This window comes from Lutjanus erythropterus, chromosome 13 (assembly GCF_056507025.1).
Source record: "Lutjanus erythropterus isolate fLutEry1 chromosome 13, fLutEry1.hap2, whole genome shotgun sequence".
NCBI lineage: Eukaryota > Metazoa > Chordata > Actinopteri > Lutjaniformes > Lutjanidae > Lutjanus > Lutjanus erythropterus.
The window spans coordinates 5,378,114-5,403,145 of record NC_139329.1 but is presented as its reverse complement, the minus strand read 5'-3'; the positions used below and the strand labels follow the sequence as shown (position 1 = coordinate 5,403,145).

Below are 25,032 nucleotides of genomic sequence, written 5' to 3'. Positions count from 1 at the left end.
GTGAGCACTGGTGGACAACTATGGTATGTCTTTGCTGATCAACGATCAGCATAATTACATCGAAAAAATAAAGTAGTAAGGGTTGATGGGTGTCCTTTCAGTCTGCCTCCTTCAAAGTGGAAGAACCACCCCAACGAGCGGCCAGAGGAGGCATATCCTGACATAAAAAACTACTTTATTGAATCTCCAGGACATCTGTCACTTTTTAAAGGATACATCCGTAGTAGGTTTACTGTAATAAATCATAGAATGACCATGATATGCCATCAGAAATTAAGGAAACGTGCAAAGATAAACCAACAGCAGTGCTACAGCCGTGGTCTCCTCCTTTGAAAATTCCATCCCATGCCAGAATGAATGACTGTTTTTGTGTGCCTGTTTAATGTTAATAAAAGTCAAAATTAATGCTGATGTTTCAAAGAATGGGTCAGTGTCTGTTTATGAGTCACGAGAAACCATCAATAATCTTTTTGTAGGAGTAGATGTTTTCAATGGTTAAACTGAACAACATGTTAATGGAGCCTGGCAGGCAGAAGGCAGGCAGTGACTGAACTCACACTGGATAACAGGCTAAACTTTTGTTAACAGACGACTGACAACTGATAAAAAACACAAAGTGTAGGACTGGTCGTCACTTGTTATTGTCAAATTAGAATGTTGCACTCTTCTTGTGTTCCTGCAGTGTTCCTGCAGCCTGCCTGAGCTTCCCTGAGTCTCGGGAGGTGGGTGTAGGGGGTTATAACTCACTTCAACCATAGTTTGTATCTAAATAGGATTTCCACTTATTTAAAATACTGCCTATGGCAACAACTCACTATTTGGACTGCTGTACTCATTTTTGGATGCACAACTGCTACATACTCCTCTTTAAGATATTTCACTGTCTCAGTGGTCTGTCTGCCATTTCGGTAAATTAATGGCATTGCCACCATTAACATGCATGCGAATGATACTAGCTTCCTCAATTTAACGCCGAAGGGGGCGTGGTTAAGGGAAGTGACTCACTCATTCACACACCTTGTTGTTGTTGAAAAGAATAATATCTGAATTGCAGCCAAATTGCATTGGCCAAGGGGTGATATTCTGGAAGAGCAGCTACTGCTGACAACCGAAACACACACCCACACAAACACATAGTATAACAGTATAAAATAACACCAGTCAGAGTGCGAGTTTCTTAAAGAAAAATAACATATACAGTACCATCCGTGTCATTATTTCTGTAAAGGTTACTGTTCTTGGCTGGAACGCAACTGGCTGAGTGATGCAGTTAACCACTGGTGCGTCTGGTCTAGTAGGAGTTTTGACATTGCTCTTTAAAAATAAAGTGGCACAAAAGCAAGTATTGAGTCTGTGGATCAAGCAGAGCAGCTGAAGAGCACTGGGAGCAAACTTGTACTTTTTCATCCCCATGTTTACTGTACAACTTAATATTTTCAACCACTGGAATTTTAAGTAGTTGTAGCTGACCATGTGTATATGTAGTATATGAATTGAAAAGTACTTTTTGCTCTTATCTCTTACAGGCGGAGAACTGCTGAAGACAAATGCTTTACTGCGTTCTGAATAACTGTCTGGTTGGTTTTCAATCATTGGGCCACAGTCGTAAAGATCTGAAAAGTGAAAGTGAAAAATCTGTAAAGTGTTCTGGAAATCTGTAAGGTGGTCTTACAGCAACAATGCACTAAAAACATCTGACACTCACATTTTGAAGTACATCCATTGCTTTAAATGGTTTCGATTGTTTCAGTTGTTTCAATTTTGGAGCATCAGATGAGGACCAGAGCTTTTTTCCTGCAGCCACAGTCTGTGTTTGGGGAGAACTAAATGGAATTAAAAAGGCAAGGACATGAAACCAGGTAAAAGAAAAAAAAAAGATGGGCCATAGATCATGATCATGAATAATAATGTTACCACACAGTTCTGTGGTGCATGATCTTGATTACTCCAAGTCTGATTTGTGTACTTTTAAACACTTAATTACTCCATGCTGAATAATCATAAATCCAAGTGAGGAGAAAAAGGCAGCAAAGAGGAGGGATTGGGAGCATGTGTGTGAAGTGGTGACTTTACATAAAAACATTTTTAATGATAAATCCTGATGTTACTGTACTGTTCTGTGGTTTCTACTCTGGAGACTAGAATTGGTGTTATAGTGACAGACAGACGCTCTTCTCCTCATGTAACATCTGTGACTGTGCTGCATTATTGTAAACCCTGATGAAGTGTCCAGACGCCACCTCTCCCTCTTCATATCCTCCCTGATTTAAACTGTTTAATAATAATAGCTAATAATAATATATCACCTTTCTTACAGTAATGCAATCTATTGAAGTGTAACCCTGTATCATGATACACATCTTATCACCAGATTCTTTCCAATGCACATTCCTATAGGCTACCAGTTAGAATACACTGGAAGGTGCTTCAAAGGTTTCTTGTACTTTACTGGAAGGCTGTAGGTTTACACTTGGGTTGTATGTGGTTTCTATAGAATAACAGCACAGAAATACAGCTTAACTACAATATCACCTGCAAAACATTATATGAAAAAGTCCTACAAATAGACATTTTTAATGGAAACCATATTTATATGAAATAGTTGGGTAAACAAAGGTGTTACCAATGATACTAAGTAAGGTCCTGTTCCAACATGCACCATAGCAGCAACTTGACTCCATTTGACCTGAATGGCATGAGACCTTAATGTCACTGGTAGCACCTGTGTCTACCCTGCTCCCAGCTAATGCTTAATTATAGATGGATTGCACTTAACCTTTATCATCACACACAATAAGCACAACAAGGTTTGTTACATGAGTAAAATGATCTATCACAAAACTTGAAATCAATATTCAACTGTAAAGACAGAGCTTCAGTTTCAGGTGGATCTCATTTTGACGTGAGAAAAATCTCAGTGAAGTAAAAGTACTTCCTACTCTTCCCACCTACAAATAGAGAAGAGGCCCAGCATTTACCAAGTTGAGGTCATTGCAAGAAAACAATGATTTTTCTTCCCTTTAAAAGGCCAAGGTCAAATGGTCAGTGTACTTGAACAGATTTTTGAGATGAGGTTGACAAGCCAGAGGGTCACAGCCAGGTAAACAGGTGGAAACACTCACACTGTCACAGGCAGCCACAGACAAACAGGAACCAAGGCCGAGGAGGTAGATGTCATGGTCAGGGACGGAAGTCCGGTGCATTTACTGGGAGACAGACAAAGCAGGCAGGTCAGAGGGAGGCAGAGTCAAGAAGAGGGAATCAACCCAGAGATGAGCATGGTAACTAAGAACAATCTGGCAACGAGTGAGTGAACCGGAGAGGCTAATATACCAGGTTGACTGCTGATAGCTGCAGCTGTTGAGTCCAGGTGAGTGGAGTGGGGAGATTAGGTGGGAGTGGCTGGCAGGTGGAGTGAAGCAGAGGCAGGGTGAGTGGTAAGCTACTGAGGGGACAGGGGAGCTGAATGTCTGCCTATTTATTCAAATGAGTCAAATATGGAGGCAACTGTCACTGATAATAATAAGAATAATAAGTGCTCTGAATATTATTCTAGTTTATGAAAAAAATAAATCCATATTAGTTTTTTCTAATTATATGAAAAATGTACATTTAATTAGAGAGGAGGAAAAGTTTTTGTGTGGCTCTCCAATTACTTTAGAAGAAATTAAAGATGCTATAAATAATCTCACCTGAGAATGATGGGATCACCTCTGGATTTTATAAGCTTTTTGCTGAGCTGCTAGCACTGTTCCTTTTGAATGTTTTTTCAGAAAGTATCACTAAATCTAGACTTCCTACCACTATGACACAGGGCGAATTTGTCTATTACCAAAACCAAAAAAAAGATCTGCTTACAATTGACAATTGGAGGCAGAGTCAAGAAGAGGGAATCAATCCAGAGATGAGCATGGTAACTAAGAACAATCTGGCAACAAGTGACAGCATACATAGCAGGTTGACTGCTGATAGCAGTCAACCTGCTATGTATGCTATTTTTAAGTTTTACTCTGTAATGCATTTCTTCTTCAAAAAAAAAAAAAAAAACTAAGTCCGATATAAATGTAAATCGTGTTTTTTGCACAGCCCAGCCTGAAACTTTTTTTTTGGCATTGCTAGTAAAATTATGGAAAGATGTGTCCAAACCTATTAATGGCTTGTTGTACAAAAAACAAGCTTCGAGCCTTTAATGATAACAGAAGTGGAGGAAAAGGCATATATTATAAATTTACTGATTATACTGGCCAAAATCAATACACATAACTGCTAATTTTCTAACCATTTTAAAACAGAAATTCCTTGGCTGCCAAGTACCCTGTCCGACAGTATGTCAGACAAAAACAGAATTCAGCATCTAGTTCAACTGGATACTTCACCTTTTTTGGCTTCTCCTCCTTCACAACAGGTTTTGTGACACAGTAACGTAGCCTCTCTCTTCCTGAGGGAAGCTGTGAGGCTGCCATTCTGGATTTCTTCTGAAAGCTGAAAAAAAAAAACAGAAGAGTATCTACCAGGCTTGGGGAGTAACAGATTACATTTAATCGGATTACATAATTAGGATACAAAAAAGGTAATTATATTCCATTACAGTTGCAAAAAATCAGACGTAATCAGATTACAGTTATATTTAGTAAAAATGGGGATTATTAGTAGGAATACAATTTAAAAATACATGTTACAACAAAGAACACCACCATATGCAGTACGCACACAGTACAACACAAGTTTCAACACCACTCAGTGAAACCAGCTAATCTGACAGTTGAGGATTCATTATCTCTTACTAAAATACTTTCACTGTGCAGAAAATTTACTATTGTCTTAACATCTAATTTAAAGCAACATTTACAGGTAGGATCAACCGCTTCACAGACCAAACACCAATATTAATGTCAGACTAACTGCTAACAATAGAGGTAACCCAAAAGTAATGGAAAGTAAATAAATAATAGTAAAGTAAAGTTGCATTACATTATTACTTTATTTTTATCGTGATAGTTGGTGTTATAAAGTGAGTGCTGCATATTATTACAGCCCAGAACCCACAAAAAGCTCCAGTTGCTATACACATAGTGGGATTATTCAGTGTGAGTGAGGTGTGAGTATGGCCCATGCAGAAAAGGCTGTACCCCAGGATAGTCATGTTGTAATTCTGCAAAGATGTTGTGTTGATGGTGTAGGTGTAGGTATAGGTGCTCAGACCTGCGTGCTGATGAGGAAGCTGCTCAGCCTGGATAAACCACGAGATTGTTAATACAGTGAATTGGTGAGGCTGTTCACCCTAAACCAAGTGAGACAATGCAATAGTAGAAATATAATATAAGAAACTGGAAGCCTGAAGAAAATGTAGATGACTATGTGGCAGAAGCTGACGCAGGACTTAAAGTTCAGCTATGCTTATAGACCATTTAGTTTATGGCAATAAATGATGCCAGGATACAGCAGAGGCTTCTGTCAGAGGACGGATTAACTTTTGGAAAAGCTTAAATATGCACAGGCCATGGAGGCTGCAAACAGAGACACTGTGGACATACATGGCATGAAGGATCATGGAAAATGGAGATGAGTGATGGGGTCCGTGAACGTGGGCGTTGATGCTCACGCAAGACCACAGCTGGACATGAGGAGATGCTACAGATGTGGAAGGGGACAGCCACTTGGTCAAAGACTGCAGATTTGCCAGTGAGAAGTGCCACAACTGTAGAAGGGTGGGGCACATGAAGAGGGCTTATAGAATGAAAATAGCTGGAAAAGAAAAAACTAAAGAGATTGAGGGGGACGGAAGTAAGCATGGGAAGAGAATCAGTGTCATTCAAGATGAAGAGAATAATGAGAATGAGGATGTTTTTACCATGTTTCACATTAACACTAGTGACATGACCATGTAAAATATCAATGAAGAGATAATCATCCCCAAAGAAGATCCTCTTTAAAAAAGAAAGAAAAAAATATACATATAACATTTGAAGAAGACACTGGCTGTGGGTACACCATAATGTCAAGGAGGGCATTTATAAACTATTCAAAGATGCCCACAAACTCAAGGTAGTCAAGTGCACGATGAAGCTCAGAACATAGGGTGGCCATAGAGTGCCTGTATTAGGAGCAGCTAAAGTCAAAGTGGAACATGAAGGCATCACCAGGATAGTTAGTAGTGGTAGCTGTCAAAGGTTTGGGGACAAGTCTAGTGGGGCAAGGGTGGATTAAAGCTCTCATAGACTGATAACAAGATGCACTGTCAAAACATGAAACAGTGTTCAAGGATGAGGTAGGGATGCTGACAGGCTTCACAACAAAAATACATGTAGCTAGTGATGCGACACCATGTGTCTATAAGCAATGGCCAGTACTTTTTGCTATGAAGGAAAACATAGAACAGGAGTTGGAGAGGCTCTTGCAGGAGAAAATTATACAGCCAGTGAATTTCTCAGAAAGTGCTGCACCTATTATTCCAGTCCTCAAGCCAGACTCCAGGGCCAGAATTTGTGGGGACTAAAAGTTACAAGTAAACAAAGTGTTGTCCATTGAACAGTACCCCCATTAAAAAAATGGAGGACATGACAGCTTGTTTAGCTGGTGGACAGAAATATACCAAGTTAGATATGAGCCATGCATATCAACAGATTGTACTAGACGAAGAATCAAGAAAGCACATCACCGTGAACACACACAAAGGGCTGTTCACATACACACAGTTACCCTTTGGTATGAGTTCTAGCCCAGCCGTCTTTCAGCGCACAATGGAGGGGGTACTGCAAGGGATCAAAAAGGTCACAATATAACTTGATGATGACATAATTCTGACTGGAAAGGGTGATAAAGAGCACCTCCAGACATCGGATCAAGTACTGCAGCGACTGTAGAATACAGGAGCATGCCTGAAAAGGAGCGAGTGCCAGTTCATGGAGAGCTCAACTGAAGATGTCTCTAGATCTAGTAATTGATATCTGAAGATATCACACTTGGATTATGTTACCAACCACATTTTTAACATATAAATAGTAATTGTATTGGAACACATTTTCAAAGTGACCCCCCCTAACCCTAGTCGTCACTAAGTAATCTAGCTGCACTGTTACTAAAGACGATGTTTGTCTTTGATATTAAGCTAACTTGAAGGATAACAGAAAACAACTTTAACCTGCCCATTTATATCTAATTATTTTACATATTATTAGAATTACACAGACATTGTTTAGGTAATTGAATATGCAATTCACATTGTTGATGTCTTCATCAGCCTGTCAATTTGTAAAAGCTGCTCTACATAGCCAAAAACTTATTTTTCCTTCACTTAACCTAAACATCTGTAGCCTAGCTAAACATTTGCCCTGTAGCACTGACAAAAAGAGCAGATATCACCACTTCAGACATGAGTTGTTGTTATTGGTTGTTGAGTAGGTTAGTTATAACCGAGTTGTGTATCAATACACGTGTATCTATACAACATGAAGTATGTTGCTGTGGCAATGCACTCAATGATAACTTTTTCTGATTGGCTATTAGCCCCTACATGTAAAAAAAAAAAAAAATAAGTTTGAAGACAGAAAGAATGTGAAGACACACAAGTGGACATAAGCAACTTTGAAACAATAAAAAGAAATATTATTTCCTCAGTTTGGCATTAAAATGGCTCAAAACAATCTGACTTTTTTTGGATGGATAAACTGAGCTGATACTCATCAGATGACAGTCCAAGCTAAAACACTGGTGAGAGAGCTTTACTTGTGTATGGTGAAAATACCACAATGTAAAATACTCTATTACAAGAACCAGCTGAGTTCATCTTAACTACTTTACATGACCTAGTGTAGTGTTTATGGGCATAATATTTTATTGGATGATGATATATTCTGTATACAACACAAATACACCCACATGCAGGCACACACACACACACAAAACCAACACCAGTTGAGCACTGTGTGTGTGTGTGTGTGTGTGTGTGTGTGTGTGTGTGTGTGTGTGTGTGTGTGTGTGTGTGTGTGTGTGTGTGTGTGTTTTCAAGAGGGTCATCATAAGGACAAGTGAGACTACAAAAGGGATTTGAAAGCCCAGTGAGCATGATGACAGGTCAGGATTTTCTCATTTAATCTTAAACTTGACAAATCCACTTATTTATCCCTCTTGACCGATTGTGTTCATGACATCATATTTGAACAGATATCTAACAGAGGCCCTTTTCCCCTCAAGTTGTGACATTCTGACCCTAAACACCAGTGGTAAATATTTTTTTCCCACAAGTTCCCATTTGACAATGTCTCTTTTGCAATGCATTACCAGTGACTCAAAAAAATTTATTAAAAAAAAACAGGTGGGTCTTTAGTTGAGATTTGAAGTTAGTCGGCACTGGTTCAAGTCTTAGCTCTTCCGGACTTTGTTCCACATGTGAGCAGCATAAAAAATAGAGGAAGCTTCACCATGTCTGGTTTTGATTCTGGGAACAGCCAGTAGTCCAGAACCAGTTGATGTGAGAGGTCTGCAGGGTTCTTGACAACTATATCAAACCTAAAACATTTGGTGATTTAGGGACAAATAGTAGAATTTAATTCTAGGTTAAAACACTATCATCAGCTCAGTAAACTAAACTCACTCTGTTAAAATTCCTAAATTCCATGAAAAAACAATGATGGCATGACCTAAGTGTCATCTACAACAACCATTTAAGTCCTTCATTAGTACAATTATAGTTCTACTTCAATATGCACTGCAGCTGTGGTAATGGTTGTCATTTTAACAGTGTATGTGATCTTTGCATATTATATATTGTTTTATAGCTTTCTTATGTTTTTAATCTAATTTAGTTGCAGCGGTTGGTACTTTTTTGTGCTTTCTCTAACTATCACTTTCATTCTGTGCTTCTAACCCATGAGTCAGCTCTTTCAATTGTTGTGCAGTCTCTGTGTTTGTGTGTCTGTATGTGTGCATGTGTGTGTGTGAGTGGTAAGAGAGACAGAGAGAGGCACAGAGAGAGAAAAGGAGAGGGAGAGAAACTATTTGCAACCTCCAACATGTTTAAGTTTCATACACATATGCAGAGTTTCCAGTTTTTTGTGTTAAACCAAACTCAGTGACTTGTTGCTTTAGGTCATGTTGGTCTTTATTTTTAAATGTTCATTTAAAAAGTTGTTGCTAATCTTATTATTTCCCCCTTCTTTCTGTTTCTCTCCCCCCTTGTTGCCCTCTCTTTGTTTCTCTCTCTGTTCCCAGCCCTGTCTCTCTCAGCGAACGCATCAGTGAGCTGCCCAGCCTGGTAGAAAATTGGATTTAGTCTAGCTATTTCAAAGGGACCGGCGGTCAGCGTAAGCCCCGCCCTTTCGCCCTATGCGCCGTGACGTCGGCGCGCAGCACGACCTCCGCCACTTCGTCAGTCGCAGCAGAATCTCCATCAGGCGCTCCGCTCCACCGCTACCGTGAACCTAGCACGGGAAGCTTTTGTCGTAAAACGACACAAACGGTATCCGTAGATTGGTCCCGCTCATCATCAGATATGGAAGCGGCGTCCTCTTCACCCAGTCAGTGCAGGTAAGAGCGAGAAGGCTGGATGTTAGTGCACCGCACTGAAATGAATTGTCAAGGCTGCACTGTAACCTAATTATATTAAACGATATTCACTGGTGTACTGTTTAATCAGCTAAGTGTGAAAGGCACATCCCGGTGTGGACTGTGGTATTTTAGAAAACCAGACAACAATAACATCGACGCTTTATTCTGGGGATTAGTAGCCTATCAGGGCTCATCTCTCAGGATGACACATCTGACGTAATCCTGTACAGGTGAACTGCCTGTGTTTTCTACTTCCACTTTACATGAAAATTCCTCGTATTAGTATTGCCTTTGCCCACTCACTTAACAGGCCAGTCTCGTGTTTCTGGTTCCCTGGAAGGCTCGGAGTTTAGCAACAGCCCAGGCTGGTCAGGCTCGCGTGTTTTAGAGACGTGGTGTGTTGTGTCTGCCAAAGTTGTGTCACGGACAACTGGAGCTGATCAGACCCTCTCTGCTCCGCTCAGCTGCTGCCTTAATGCAAGCACCACGGACAGCTCCGACGGCCAGAGCCGGGAGAACCCACGAGCTCACTTCCTGTTCTGACTTTAATCTCTTACTGTGCTGTTACATAACACACACCGTGTGCTTTCAAAGGCATGCAGGGATTAGCATTCTGTTAAAAAAAAGAAAAGGTAGAAATTAAATTAAAAACAAAGTTTTATCCATACCAAATAAAGGATATAAGTATCCAGGAATGAGTAATTAAATTAATAGGAATTAGTACTAAAATATTAAAATACAAGTTTCAAATAGTCATATTCTTAAAATAATTATATTTCCAGATTCCTATAGGCAAAAATGAATTTGCATATTCAATATTTAAAATCACATAAAAATAGTTTCATTCTTGTTCAAATTGAATCAAAAGGTTTTCAGTATGAGAATAAAATCCCTAACACTTGAAAAACATCTCAAGCATTAGTATAATTAGGTCTAACTTAATTATGTTCTGCGACTTATTTTGTTGAAATGTATCATTTAATCGTTTTAGGATAAGTTCAGTTAAAGTCAGAGGAAGCGTTTAAGATAAAATAAAATACAAGAATGTATTCAGTTTCAGTAACTTGTGGCTAATAATTTACAATAAATTAATTACATATTTTGGTAAGTATAGACAGTATTTCTTAGAATTATGGTTCTAGGTGTACAAGAACAGACTCTGTTTCCATCAAACATTATGAAAAGTTAACATTGTGTAAAAAAAAATTGAAGCTAGCTAAAATTTTAGCATCAGCACTTAGTATCAGTTTTGTCTAAAAAACTTTTAAACAATGGGGGAATGGTTGTGGAATGGCCAAAGATAATGTTATTGTAAACTGGATCTTTATTTGGCAGGTCAAACATGTATTCTTGAATGAACAGGGGCAAAGGTTATGTCGGAGGTGTTGCCATTGTCAGAATGTCCATGGTTTGAACACTTTTCTCTGTTAACTATTAATTTTGTCAGTCTAGCTGCTTTTTTGTAAATTCAGCAGTGGGACACACTTAGCTGAAACATTTAGTTTTCCCCTTTACCTTCCTTGTTTACAAGCGCAATTCACTGAAGCTCATATAAAACATTACAGCAGAATTAAAGACATGAAATGTCATCATGTTTTGATAAGATACGACTATTTTATGGCTATAAGTTACCCATTGTTCACCCTGCTTCTGCTTCTTCATGTTTTAGTTTCTTTGGTTTATGAATCACTGATTAAAAAAAAAAAAAAAAAGCTGTTGTTCAGCTCTCATTGGTTCCCACACACCAACAGATTGTGTGTAAGGCTGCCATTACCACCTGAAGAATTATGTGAAGGACAACTTCTGCAACTGACAGGCCTGTAATGGCAGCCATACAACAACAGTGTCACAGTTGTCTGGACTGAAGAATACATGGATTACTTTTAGTGTGTTGTGAAAATTCTTCCTTAGGATTTCCAGAAACAAATACAAATTCCACTTTGATTTTAGTCTTGTTAAAATTTCAGTGGCTCACCCAGCCACCGCTCAGATAGCTGACTGGAGCTCTCACTCATAAAAGGTCATCACTTCACTTGACTTCACCCTGTTCCAGGTACCAACAAACCTGCTGTAATCAAAGATTTCCTGGTTCCTTTTGGAGCTTGAATTAAATAAGGAAACAAGGGGAAAATGTGGGGAAGATTGAACACCCAAGGCTAGCCTGATATAGCTGTCATCTTACATGGCAGCTCTAAAATGGGCTCAAAATCATCAGGCTCTGTCCTGCTGCAGATTAGTTTGGTGAAGGCTGCAGCCTGAAGTGTCATTGTGTTTTAATAACAAAGCTTGAGGCATAGGGAGAACATTACCAAGGTTATGGCTTTACAATCAGATTTATGACCAGAATTACAGACTGTTTCAGACTCTTTGTAATGTAGTTCCTCGCGGCATTTCCAATCAAATCAGCATCTCTGAATAACAATTTGGTTGATACACTTAAAATGGCTAAGTAGAAACCCACAAGTGTGTTGCGCTATGTATTATTTATTCTTATTTTTACACAATGTTCCTTCCCATTTGCTTTTACTCCACGTTTCAGAGTATCGTCCCCTCCAGCTATTATAACGGGTATTTAACATGGCTGTTACAGAATATTGGATAATATTATCATGACACTGAGCAATAGCTTGGCTTGAATTTCAGAAAGCTGTTTCTTCAATAGAACAAAGACATCCCACAGTAGACTTACCTTTTTATCTACATGCATAGAAACCTAAACTGAACTAAACTGACTTTTCTTGTTAGCAGTATTTTAATTATTGCCTAGAGGGTAAAAAAGCAACCAGTTCAACCTGTTCTGCTGCAAACTGGTATATGTCCATAACTCTGCAACTCACACAAAAACTAAATGGATATATAGCACTACAGGCCAGGGGGAAAATGTGTGATTTTGGTTTTTGAATGAACAGTCCCTTTAAAAGAGTCTGTGTTGTGTTTCTTTCACATTAGCTGTGATTTAGTTAATATTCCTTCTTGCTCTCCTCAGACAGTGCTGCATTTCATTCTAAACATGAGACTGATGTGGATTAGTGATAATGGTGTTCATGTCCTCATGATAATGATGATGATGGCTATGGCGATAATTATCATAGAGATATGCAGCTGATTTATCACTGTCAGAGCCATGGTTCTCGTAATATTTGACATTAATCAATATTTTTTCCATTACTTTCAGCTACAGTTATGAACAGTATAAGGAAACCGCAGACTGGCTGCTCGCCCACACAGAGCAGCGTCCTAAAGTGGCCATCATCTGTGGTTCAGGTCTTGGCAGTCTGGCTGACCTGCTGGATAATAGGACTGTATTCCCGTATAAGGATATTCCTCGTTTTCCCATCAGCACTGGTAAATTCTCTGCTTTTTTAAATTCTCAAACTTATTATAAGTGCAGAAAAGCATGCTAGATGATGCTCACGCTGTATGTGTGCTGTGCAGTGCAGGGCCATGCCGGTCAGCTGGTGTTCGGGAGGCTGCAGGGCTGTGAGTGTGTCTGCATGCAGGGGAGATTCCACTTCTATGAGGGCTACAACATACACACGGTAAGCTACAGAACTAAAGGTATATGAAAAAGGTAGTAAAGATGAGCTGTAAACAATGTTGGAATGTCATTAGTTTTGCACTAGTTAGTCCAAAATTTTGACCTGATGATGGTGTCACAGGAAAAGATAAGTGGTCACCAAAGTGACATGAATGTGTGTATCAAATATCATGGCTATCCTTTAGACTTGCACCAATTAATTGGCAATGCTCAGAATCGGGCCGGTTTTCATGTGAAAGGCCCCGACCGGTGACCGGCCAGTCAGTGTCACAAATCCGATTCTGTGCCCGTCATTGTCACACGTGTTCTGCACGATGGTCACGTCATGCGCGCAGCAGACAAACTGACCCTGATATCACCACAGCACTGATAACAGCTACACAGATTCAGACACATGCTTGCTTGAAGCTGGTGTCAGCGACAGATTCCAAGAACAGGATAAATTTAAGACAGACAGTCTACAACGAGACAGAGCAGCTGACAATGTCGCAGAACAGCCGTAAACTTTGTAGCTCTTCAGGCTAATGTTAGCCAGCAGCAGACTGCTGTTCACAGACTGACAGTTAAAATCTCACCTCCTGTTCTGGCTGAACACCCTGTGTTGATGTGTCTCCTCAAACATTTTCTCATCTAGACTCGTTGAACTTCTGCTTCTGTTTTTCTCACAGCAAATTTTTACTGCAGCAAACTGTTGTACCGCGCCTGTCTCCGGTTTGTTTACATCTGCTTCCACAGGATATCACGTGAAATCACGTCCCACGAAATCCCAAAAAATCACGTTCACCCGATTCATAATCTAAATACAAAACTATAATAAGGCCTGTCTGTAACCTGGAGGACTTTGGAGAAATTTTAAATAGTATTTAATGAATATTTAATATTCAGTGTATACTTATTATGAACATCCCATTTAATTTTTACAAGAAAAGTTGCAAAAATGTTTGTGGATGCTGTCAGTTATAGTTCTTAGAAAAACTGAAAATTGGAATCAGCCAAGAAAATTGAAATCGTTGCGTCTCTACTATTCTTTAAATAATTGTTAATTTCATACAAAATGTCATCCTGCTGGTGGTGTTAGATGAAAAGACAGGGACTCATCATAATCAGTATGATTCATCATCTGTCATCATGTCATGTCTGTATAATGTCTGCGCCAACCCATCTTCATCTTAATGGTAATTCATCCTCTAGTTGTTGAGATATTCCAGTCTGGACCAAAGTGGTGGACCAATCAACCATTGTCATCCATAAAGCCATGTCACTAGCATGGCTAAAAACATTATAATGTGTTTGACTTCTGAATTACATTGTTTGTCCATTTGGATTTGCCTACTTTGCTATTTGTTATGTTTGAATTACATTAAATGAAGTCAAATGAAATGGGTCAGAGGTACAGATATATCCATTTGTTACCACTCTAAGTGAGCAGCTTTCAGTTTCTGTCACAAGCCAACTGCATTTTGAAACCTTGCTGATGCAAATGATATACTATACAGGATAACTGAACTAAAGCTGGCAGTTTAAACTCTGACTTTGTCAATGACTTTGAGAAAAACATTTACAGCCACTGTAGGTGTGGGCCTAATCTTTAACACTTACTTTGTTATTCTTGTCACGGAGCAAGAATCTTCACAAGACACGGGTTTCATTTTGTGCCACATCTCTTTTTTTAAGTTCCAATAATGACATTTGGATTAGTGATAGCAGATACAATACTTGTAACTAGTACTTATATCAAACTGCCTGTAAAATGGATTAATTCAATGGCTTGAAATGGACTGCTCTCAGTGACATCTATAATTCTAATTTATAATTTTATGGAATCAAGTTGCATAAACTTGTGTCTTCAGTCACATTTTGACCAGGGTATGACAGATCACAGTGTAGCTCACAACCTTGGCTAACAGTTTACTATGTGTGTTGAATGATCAGCTGCAGAATCATGATGACAATAAAAAAAAACACCCTGTGTGTCACAGCATTAGTATGGAACTGACCTTTGGCCTGTGGAGACAATGAAAGCTGTTTTATTTATTTTATTACCAGCTGCAATGTGCCAACTCCACATAAAACCATCCATATAATCCCACTGAATCATACAATCCAGTTTCATTCACACAGGAATGGAAAGCCAGATGCATTATGATCCTCCTGTATCTATTTATACCTTGAGACAAATATATTGTATGAAATGTCTCTAGTTGAATCACCATAAACTGAACCGGACTCAAAAATATTTGACTTCACCCAAGCCAATATGTATCAAAAACAATGCTTCTCTGGGTATCTTAGGCTGTGTTAGAATCAGATGAGATGCTGCATTCAAGATGTGGGCCTGTGGATAGCAATGGTCTGACGGTTGGCTGGTTAGCCCATTACAACATTTTTAATTTGTCATGTACCTTGGTGTACGCAACAATTATAAACTAAAGAAAACATACTTATAAATTGTGTATTTAATTTCTGCCATTATCTGACAGTGTGGCTGTGCACTCTTAAACTTGAACTTGAACTCTTAAACTAGCTGAACACAGGCTAAAAAATATATTGACACTTAAGAGCCTTTTGGCAAATAATTCAATAAAGTGAATTCGCTGTGAGTAGCTCCCTGCTTCAGTTTTGCTTCAGTCTTGTTATTACATATGCAGCTTGCTGTGCTCACATTTCACCCTTAACAAGGCCACAAGTCAACTTACAAAACAGTCCAACATTATATACAAAACTCAAACAGGCCAATGTTCCAAAATGACAGCACTGACCTTTTCAAGAAACCATGGTACTTTAAAACATTTCTACACTAACTAGCAAAACACTTGCAGAGGCAATTGGAGCTGTAGAGAAATGTGACATAGAAAAAGCAATTTCCAAACGTGACTGCAGTGAGAAGTCATTTAATTTACGGGCCATCAGCTGCCCTATAAAGGTTAGTTCAGAACCACAGCTGTTTCAGACATGTTCAACAAGGACCCACAGTAATAACAATCCTAGAGTCTATTGACATCAGCGTAGGTAGATGTTGTCATGTGATGCATTTTCTCCTGCGTTGTTCTCATGTGACTCCATCTCGTAACTCCCATTTGTAAAAATCTGATATGAATCAAAGCAATAATAGAACAACAATATCTGTCTCTGAAGCACAGCGTGTTTATCGCTCCAGGTGACGTACCCGGTGCGAGTCTTCTTCCTGCTGGGTGTGGAAACTCTGATTGTGACAAACGCCGCCGGGGGGCTCAATGGCAGCTATGACGTGGGAGACATCATGATCATTAAGGATCACATCAACATGCCAGGTTTTGCAGGGCAGAACCCGCTGTGTGGGCACAATGATGACAGGTACAGCACGAACACCCATGAAAGTGAAGAATTGTGCGCTGGCATCATCTGTGTCTCACAAAATATTCATGTCCCCATTCATTCATTTAATGTCTCCCCAGGTTTGGAGTGCGCTTCCCCTGCATGTCGGATGCGTACGATCGTGACTTGAGGGCTCTTGCCAAGCAAACAGCAGAGGAGCAGGGCTGCGACAGCTTCCTGCAGGAAGGGGTTTACTGCATGCTGGCTGGACCAACATACGAGACGATTGCAGAGTGCAGAGTCCTGCAGACGCTGGGGGCTGACGCTGTGGGTTAGTACAGCTCCCTCATGCTCACTTAAAGGGATACTGATGTGGGAAAGCCTCTCTACAGTGCAAATACAACATGAGAGCCTTACTAGGGGTGTATAAGTGAATATGAATACATGATTCAAATGAAAGATACACTCTAAACAGAGCCAAACAGCATTTAAATTTATATTGCCCTTGGAAATAGGAACTGCCAGTAACAAATAGGCTATAAGCTAAAAACACAGAGGTGCAGATAGTTTTGGCAAGGTTCATCCTCAATAACCTTTAAGAACTTTTCAGCAGACGTGTTAGACAGTGCAGGATAAAGCTTGACTGATGTTGCACAGGTGTTATTTTTAATCTCACGATCTGATATTGAAGCCCGGCACCTTATGCAACTTGGCAGTGTGTGTGACCATGTGAGTTGAAGTTTAGGGGCCGCGCATGCAAAATGGCCAAGAGATCTTTTCAGATTTTTGTCAATACCTTGCTCATTTTGTTTCACAGACACACGAAACAACTCTAATTATATCTGGACCTCCTCCCATTGCAATATGAAGAGCTATTATGGCCTGTTATTACCTTGTTATGTCTTGACATTTTTTTTATCAGAAAAATATAAAATGACTGAATGAATAACTGTCATGGTTATTGTGGCTGGCTGCTTATGAAAGAATATTCATTGTAGCATGGAATGATATTGAATTCATTAATTCATAAAATCAAATATATATATATATATACCTATATATGTACCTATATATGTATACAAAAAGTCATGGCAATGCCCTGAAACAGACTTCTTCACCCTATCTAGGTATGAGTACAGTGCCAGAGGTGGTGGTGGCTCGTCACTGTGGCTTGCGTGTCTTGGGTCTGTCCCTCATCACCAACAAGGTTGTGACAGATTATGACAGCAATGAGAAGGCAAACCACGATGAAGTGCTGAGGACCACACAGCGCCGGACCCAGGACCTCCAGAGGCTTGTCAGCCACCTCATGTCCAAGCTCTAGCACCTTCCTCTGAAATCTGATGACAAAAAAAGTGAATTAATTGATTGGTAGTTAATCATAGCTTCAAACAAATGGTAAAAAGCATGTGCAGGTGGTGAGTTGGTCGAGTTAGTGAGTGTGAGCTATTACTTATTTTGGTATTGTATTGGCTAGTGAGCTTAACGGGGGGTATGTGTGAGGTTTCTAAGGTAGAGACCAGGGTAAAGAAAAAATGTTGAGAATGTCAATATGTCACTTAGAGACACTTGTAGTAGCTGGAAATGTCCACTGCAATTGATGAATGTATGTGTCTAGTTTGCTAAGCATCAATAGAAGGCAATGATCGGCTATATTTGTTTTGATTTTGACAGTTTTTGGCTGAGCACTATCCAATCATGTTGGACAAGTAATGATAATTAGTAGGGGATTATCAAACCTCTTTAAAAGAGTAAGTTAACACCAGACTGAAACACAATTAGTGTTGCAGATGAATCGTGAGATCTGGAAAGGTCATGAAAGTGGGCCATACTAATGTTCTCATATATCCATGATCATGGATCAACAAATGTAGTAGGAATACAGTGGTGGTTTTTGGACAACCCACACTGATATGTATTTCTATCCAGTATTAGTGCTGCAAGGTTGCTTATGTTTCCCTTTACTACCTGTCAGGGCAGGAGTGGCAGTATACAATAAGAGCGGGGCCTCTCTGGTGGCTCAACCTGTATTTTTTGACTGCGTCTGAACAACATAATGAATATATCAGAATTTTATCATCAGATTATGCTACTGACTACTAATGTGGACACATGAAACCTTTAGACTTGGATGATTGTGTCATGATTAATAGTTAGGATCACTGAATGGCATCATGTTCCTGTTGATGGAGACTTTCTCTTTACAACATCTTTAGAGGACAGTCTGTCATTAAGATTTACATGCTGTCACGGACAACCTGTCATTTAGAGTGATACCCTCCATTATTTATACTTACCTCAATTACATGAACACAGGCTATATGTCAGGTGCCTTTAGCAAGAGCAATGTACTGTATACACCTACCACCTATGAATGCATCATCTACTAGTTTCAGACTTATCCAGAGGACACTGTGCACTTGTCCATTGGCCTTGACATGCTGGTGCAGGGTAAGAGGGAAGTTAACACACATAATAAGAGCTCTTAATCAGAGAGCATATAGAGTGATCAGACAGGATCATTGGGACCAACTGGCACCTACTTTCCTTTATTTTGCGATTGCTTGTTACTAACAATGTACAATCAATTCTTATTTTAGTTATAAATCAAAGTGGGTGTATTAATATTACGCTATGATCCAATCAGAGTTGTTTATTTTTTAAGGGGACAAGTCACTTATTTTAACTATCTAAGTATAACTATCTATTTATTGTTGAAAAATATGGCAAAATGGCAATTTAATCCTTGTCGGAGCTCCACTGAAAAAAAGCTTTATCTTTTTCTAAAAAGCTTGTCCAACAGCGGAGTTTTAGAGTTCTAGTTTTCTTATAGATCTGTGGATTTACAGTTGTATATATAGCACACTAACAAATCGTTATAAAAAGCACAATATAATCTGAAAGAAAGACCCAAAGTCAGGGGCTAATCTGGTCAAGCAGTAGTGATGTATGAAGGGTTTTCTGCGATGGATTACATTTGGATCAGTCTTATTTGTACAACCAAGAGACCACAGCACTGTAATATCAGGGAAGGCTATAATAATGAAAACTGGGCCAGCAGTTTTCAATCTTCTCTGCACTGATCTGGAACCTCCTGCCAGGTTCCCTTGACCATCTCATTCATTAGAGCTGGAAATCCTAGATCAGCAGTCAACCTCTCAGACCATCCGGCTTAACATCAAATGCTAATGGCAATCTTAAAGGGCAATCCCACTTTGAATGAAGCATTATGTAAAATGTAAAATCTAGGAATTCTCTGTGCACAGTAAACAGGGAAACTTATTTATACATAATTAATTACTTTTAAGATGCACTACCATGCTTACTATTTTTCTGTGTGAGCACAGCTCCTAATTTATCAACTTGTTTCCTCATTAGTCTTCTGTTGTCTGGTTTGTTAAGTCTTCCACATGTTTGTATTTATTACATTGAATAACCAAGATATATTGTATGCTTGTATACTGCATCAATGTCACTGCTCAGAAGTTAACTCACAAAATAAAGTAAGTGTGTGTTGATGCCTCACAACACACTGTAGTGTTTCTGTTAACCTAAAACTATTTATTTTTATGCAAATACTACTGCTTTCAAATAAAAACTTACAGAGACATTTGGACACTGGTATTTTCTGTCATGAACGAGTGCACAAGTTTATGTGTGTATGTGTTTGTATGTGTATGGGCTTGTTTTAATATATCCATGGTCTGCAAAACTGGAGCCCATTATACTTGTGGGCACTGACAGCTTTGTGGTGACAAAAAAGACCCCACAAGTGTATATGGTTGTTTAAGGCTGTTTTAGGGTTAGGGTTTGGCACTTAGTTAAGATAGTTAAGGTTGGGGTATGGGGGTTTGGGAATGCGTTATGTCAGATAGGTCCCTACAAATCCATGTGTGTCTGAGTAAGAATAACAGGATAAGGATATAATTTGATTTATTTACCATTTACAACAAGGTTGTACAATGAGATTTTGTTGTAGTTCGCTCTTTGATTTATTAGTTGTAATTGACTGTAGAGATACATAAAAAAACACAACAAACTAATGAATAAGGGGGAGTGCTGATGATGAATTAATCAGTCTCACAGCCCTGAAGCTGCTCTTCAGTCTGTTGGTACAACAATGGATCCCTCTGTATCTTTTGGTTTCTGCACAGGCACCGTCTCTCCCCAATATCACTGATGCTCAGTACATGGGTCCCAGTGATGTTGTGGGCCATTTTAGTGGCCCACTGTAGAGTCCTCCAGTCCTGGGCTGTGCACATTCCAAGCCAGTTTGTGATCTCCCCACTCAGGATGATTTTAATTGCTCTTCTGTAAAAGCTGACAAGAACACAGGACTTTTGTTTTCTTATGTTTCCTTAAAGGGAGAGTTCACCCCAAGTCAAACATACATATACTTCCTTTGGCCTGTTTATCCATCCAGAAAGTTTTGGTGTGAGTTGTCTGGTTTTGGAGATATTGGCCATAGAGATTCCGGTGCTCACAGCACCAAAAAAATACATTTGAAAAATATGTCTGGCATAACCCAGTTGCTTAAAATAATTCACAGACCTTGTTGTGAGCAGTTTCATGTAAGGACTACTTTCTTTCTGCAGTAAGAAAGTCAGTCTACTCACCAAAAATATTTTTGGTGCATTGAGCACCACAAGCCGAGAGCCATTGAGTGCTGTTATATTGGAGGGAAGGCAGGCATCTCTATGGCCGATATCTTCAGAACTCTGCAACACACACCAAATCTTTCTGGATGGGGAAATATTAGTATTTTTTATTTTGAGGTGAACTGCACCTTTAAGAAATAAGCTCTGTGTGTGTGAGAAGCAGTAAGATAAAGGAGACGACACACACATACACAACACACACACATACCTCATTAACACATCCACACTCTGTTTCTACCTTCAGCCTCTCAATCCTTCACTTTAAACACACCTCAAACCGATGAAAACGCTGTGAGATGGAGATGAAGTGGAAATGGCTGTTCCGTGCCACGCTCCTTTCTGTTACATAATTCATCTCCATACAGCATGTAAGGGTGCAGCCCACTGTGGAGCTGAAATATTAATACAAATGAAGCAGGCAGCCCAACAACACAAACATGTATTTACACACATTCACAGATGCCTCACAATTCAGCTTCACAGCGAAAAGTGAGACGTCTATGAAGATAGGATGCAAATAGCAGGCTCTCTGCTTTGAATGGAGGGAAGTGGTAGACAGGACGCACATAATGACTGACGATGGGAGTGAGTAAAGAGAATAAGAGAGGAGAATGAAGTGTGTTTGAGTCGGCAGTCCCCGCAGGCTGGCGACAGGCCTCGTCTGTAATGTAATGTTGATCTATCTATTGTCGCCGTGCCAACTGAGCCCAGAGGCCTCTATTGATTATTATAGGGTGAAAAGAGAAGCTGAGGAAATAGAGCGGGACAGCTCTGCTGAGTTTACACTCTTAAACAGTCACACACCATCACACACTCAGTCTTTTCGTCTGTCACACACACAAGCTGTTCTTATGCGCTGTCATGTACCTGAGCTCACACAGTCCATGAGGCAGCAGGCTTAGTGAATGTGACTTTTACAAGAGTAAGAAATAGTATTAGTGAGGGAGTGTCTCTGCTGACTTTCACACACTGCCTCCAAAGGGAGTCGGCTGCCAGCGGCGTGTCAGCACTGTACCAGAGCGCAGGGTGAATCTGGAAATTACTGCTCCACCTCTGAAGAGACGTGACAGGTCAACTTCAACAATGCAGCTATATGCGTGATGGTGCCAGCTTGGTAGATCATCTTAATTATTTGTCCACTGTATCCAAGCTTCAACCTTGAAATATAGCGCTGAAAATACACAGTGTTAATATGTTATCATTACTGAACACCTCCAGGACTGAAACAGTTGGTCAAAAAAAGAACATCTTGCATCCACCCCAATTAGCTCTAAAATGAATGGTTCAACATCTAGAGGAATACACATACTGAATTTCTTTCCAAGAGAGTTACAATGGAGGATACCACTCTGACGTCTGTGAGTTAAAGGGAAAGTTCAGCACTTTCATATGAATGGCCAAACAATGTTGATGGTAAATGTAGTCAATTCAAGCAGTGCGTGCTATATTGACCAAGAAAACTGAGGCTTCCTGCTCATGGAACTGTGCAGCAGTGCCTACAAGTACCAGGGTGCATTGCGGGCGAGCTTTTGACTCCCATGACGTGTGATCACCACTCTGTCTTATAGCTATCACTGTGAAGCAGAACATAGCATTAGGTGACAAAAATACTCATCTGGCACGCCCCCTGGCTAGGCTCAGTATCAACACTGATTGGACATTCACATGAAAAATGCCAAAGTTTCCCTTTAAGTATAGATTTAGAGTCTAAACAAAATAACATGTAGCCTATACATTTCTGTTTAAATTTAGATAAAAGACACTAGATACAACATATTAATTAGCTTTAGAGGTTTTGATAGGTGTATTTTGGAATTTTGGAAAGAGCGAAGATAGCTGTTTCCCCCTGCATCTAATATTTCTGCTAAGCTAAGCTAATTGCCTCCTGGCACCAGCTCCATGCTTGACACACAGATGAGAGGGATATCGATCCTCTCGTCAAATACTTGAAAAACAGCAAACAAAATATACTAATCAAAATGTCAGCTGCTAATGAACATTTAGCTGCTAAAGAGCCGGATATTCCCCTCAGGAGAGGGTGAAAACTAAAAAGCGGAGTGACATATATGCACATTCACCACAACTTTAAATCAATGCCAGTGTTGCCCTGTGTTGGCTGAGTGAGTAAATAGACAACTGCTAACAAGGTGATACATATGTCATCTTGTTCCACTATCACCAAGTGGCCAAACAGATAATTAATTTAAAGTGTAGGTTTGAATTGACCCTTCCCTAAGCTCCACTCTAAAACAGCAACTGTCCAATCAGAGCTTAGCAAGCAGAGCTGGCAAGCTTTGCATTAACATCTGTCTACATGTTGACACGGTGTGCAGGAGGCTCTGAGAACAGCCATACTTGGCATTTCATGAGTCTTGACAGTGATGTCTTTTCTATAGACTCTCAAAAACATGAAAAACAAGATCACACGTGGTGAATGTATTAAACTCTGTCTTCATCTGCTGTAATATAAGCTGCAAACACTAGCATGTCTTGTGAACTAACACTAGCTTACTAGCTACAGCAACTTTACATCCAGCCAAACTTGTTGGATACCACTGCATGTGCATTTGTTCTGTGGGGGTTTGAGGAGGAGGATGTAGGCTGGTGCAGAATCAAAATAGGTTGACGACGATGCATCTCACTCTGGTTCAGCATCTTAATAAAAATCTCCTCCTATTTCTGTCCTGGTTGCCAGAACATCAAACACCAACGTCATCAGGTAGCATGCACATTTTTAGCTTAAATGCTCAATATGTAAGTTCTGTATTGGTCTATTTCACATCAAAACAATAACAAAAGATGTGGTTTGATGATGTCATAAAGTAGCATGGGATCGTAGGAGTTGTTTTCTTTATTTTTTAACCAGTCAGGCAGAATTTCTTGGATGAGGTAAGGTAATAAGTTTCATTCACATTGTGCTTAGCCACATTTGCCGAAAAACGTACTTCTTTCCTCACTCTCAAATGCATCCTGGAAGTTATAGCAACTAGCGGTTATTAGCCAACACACCATTACTTTAGATGAATTCTGTCTTTTTCTGGGTTTGACCATTGTTGGAAACATTTGGGATAATGCTAGAATACAGCTCAACAAAATCTATTGCAGTCATTTTTAGACACTTTAATATGAAAATGTTACAGTTAACTATTTTTAAAACATTTTTTCCCTCAATAGGCCCCTTTCACAGAAGCCATTTTGACATTTTATAGCAGAAAGGCAGAGGAATAATTAATAACTTGATTAACTGCATTCCATTTAAATGCTGCAGTCCAGTTCTAGGCAAGTCTCAATGGGACACTCAGGAGCCATCATCAATGTTATTAGTTACACCTGTTCTTCCTGCGATGATAACTCAAAACCTCTCTCAAAGGGTGAAATGACCAGATAAGGCTTGTAAAATGCACCCAGTTCTCTTAAAATGTCTCAGTTGAAACATATTATTAATATTCTTCATGTGTGAAAAGCTGTCTTTTTGCAGATTTCATCCCACAGCAGGAAAATGCTTCTAGGGATACTTGCCCTCCTGCTCATTACAGGCTTATTACTTCATCCTGAATATTATCACCTCTTGCAGTAAATGAGTTGAAGATATATATGAGAGCACTTTTTTTCATCCTCATTCTCCTAATAGGATCTGTGATTTTACCTCCCCCTCTGCACAGTAGACTGGCCATTAATGAAAAAGCCCCCACCCCACTTTTTTTTTTCTTTTTTTTTTTTTTTTTTTACAGAATTTACATTTATTATGTGGGCTAATCACCGCTGGCTGCAGGCAGTGTGGGAAATGTGATTAGTGTGTGAGTTCTAATTAAGTCTGTGAAGCCTCACACACACTCGCAGACAGGCTCGGGGAGCTGCACGCTTAGATACACACACAGATGTAAGAAGGAGCACACTCGGTCAGCTCACACACACGCAGAAACACAGGCATGCAGCGCACATGCATACATGCACTTGCACTGGATAAAACACACACACACACACTTGGGGTCCACG

General features: G+C 39.6%; 1 protein-coding gene across 1 annotated transcript; it reads left to right on the top strand.

The window, feature by feature from the left end:
* Window positions 1–9,367: 9,367 nt before the first annotated feature.
* Window positions 9,368–17,760, top strand: pnp6 (purine nucleoside phosphorylase 6). The gene is made up of 6 exons (XM_084734628.1): window positions 9,368–9,525; window positions 12,722–12,891; window positions 12,982–13,085; window positions 16,242–16,417; window positions 16,519–16,709; window positions 17,506–17,760. Exons 1-6 carry the CDS (start codon window positions 9,491–9,493, stop codon window positions 17,700–17,702), a joined length of 873 nt encoding a protein of 290 aa, XP_084590754.1. The 5' UTR covers window positions 9,368–9,490; the 3' UTR covers window positions 17,703–17,760.
* The last annotated feature ends 7,272 nt before the right edge of the window (window positions 17,761–25,032 follow it).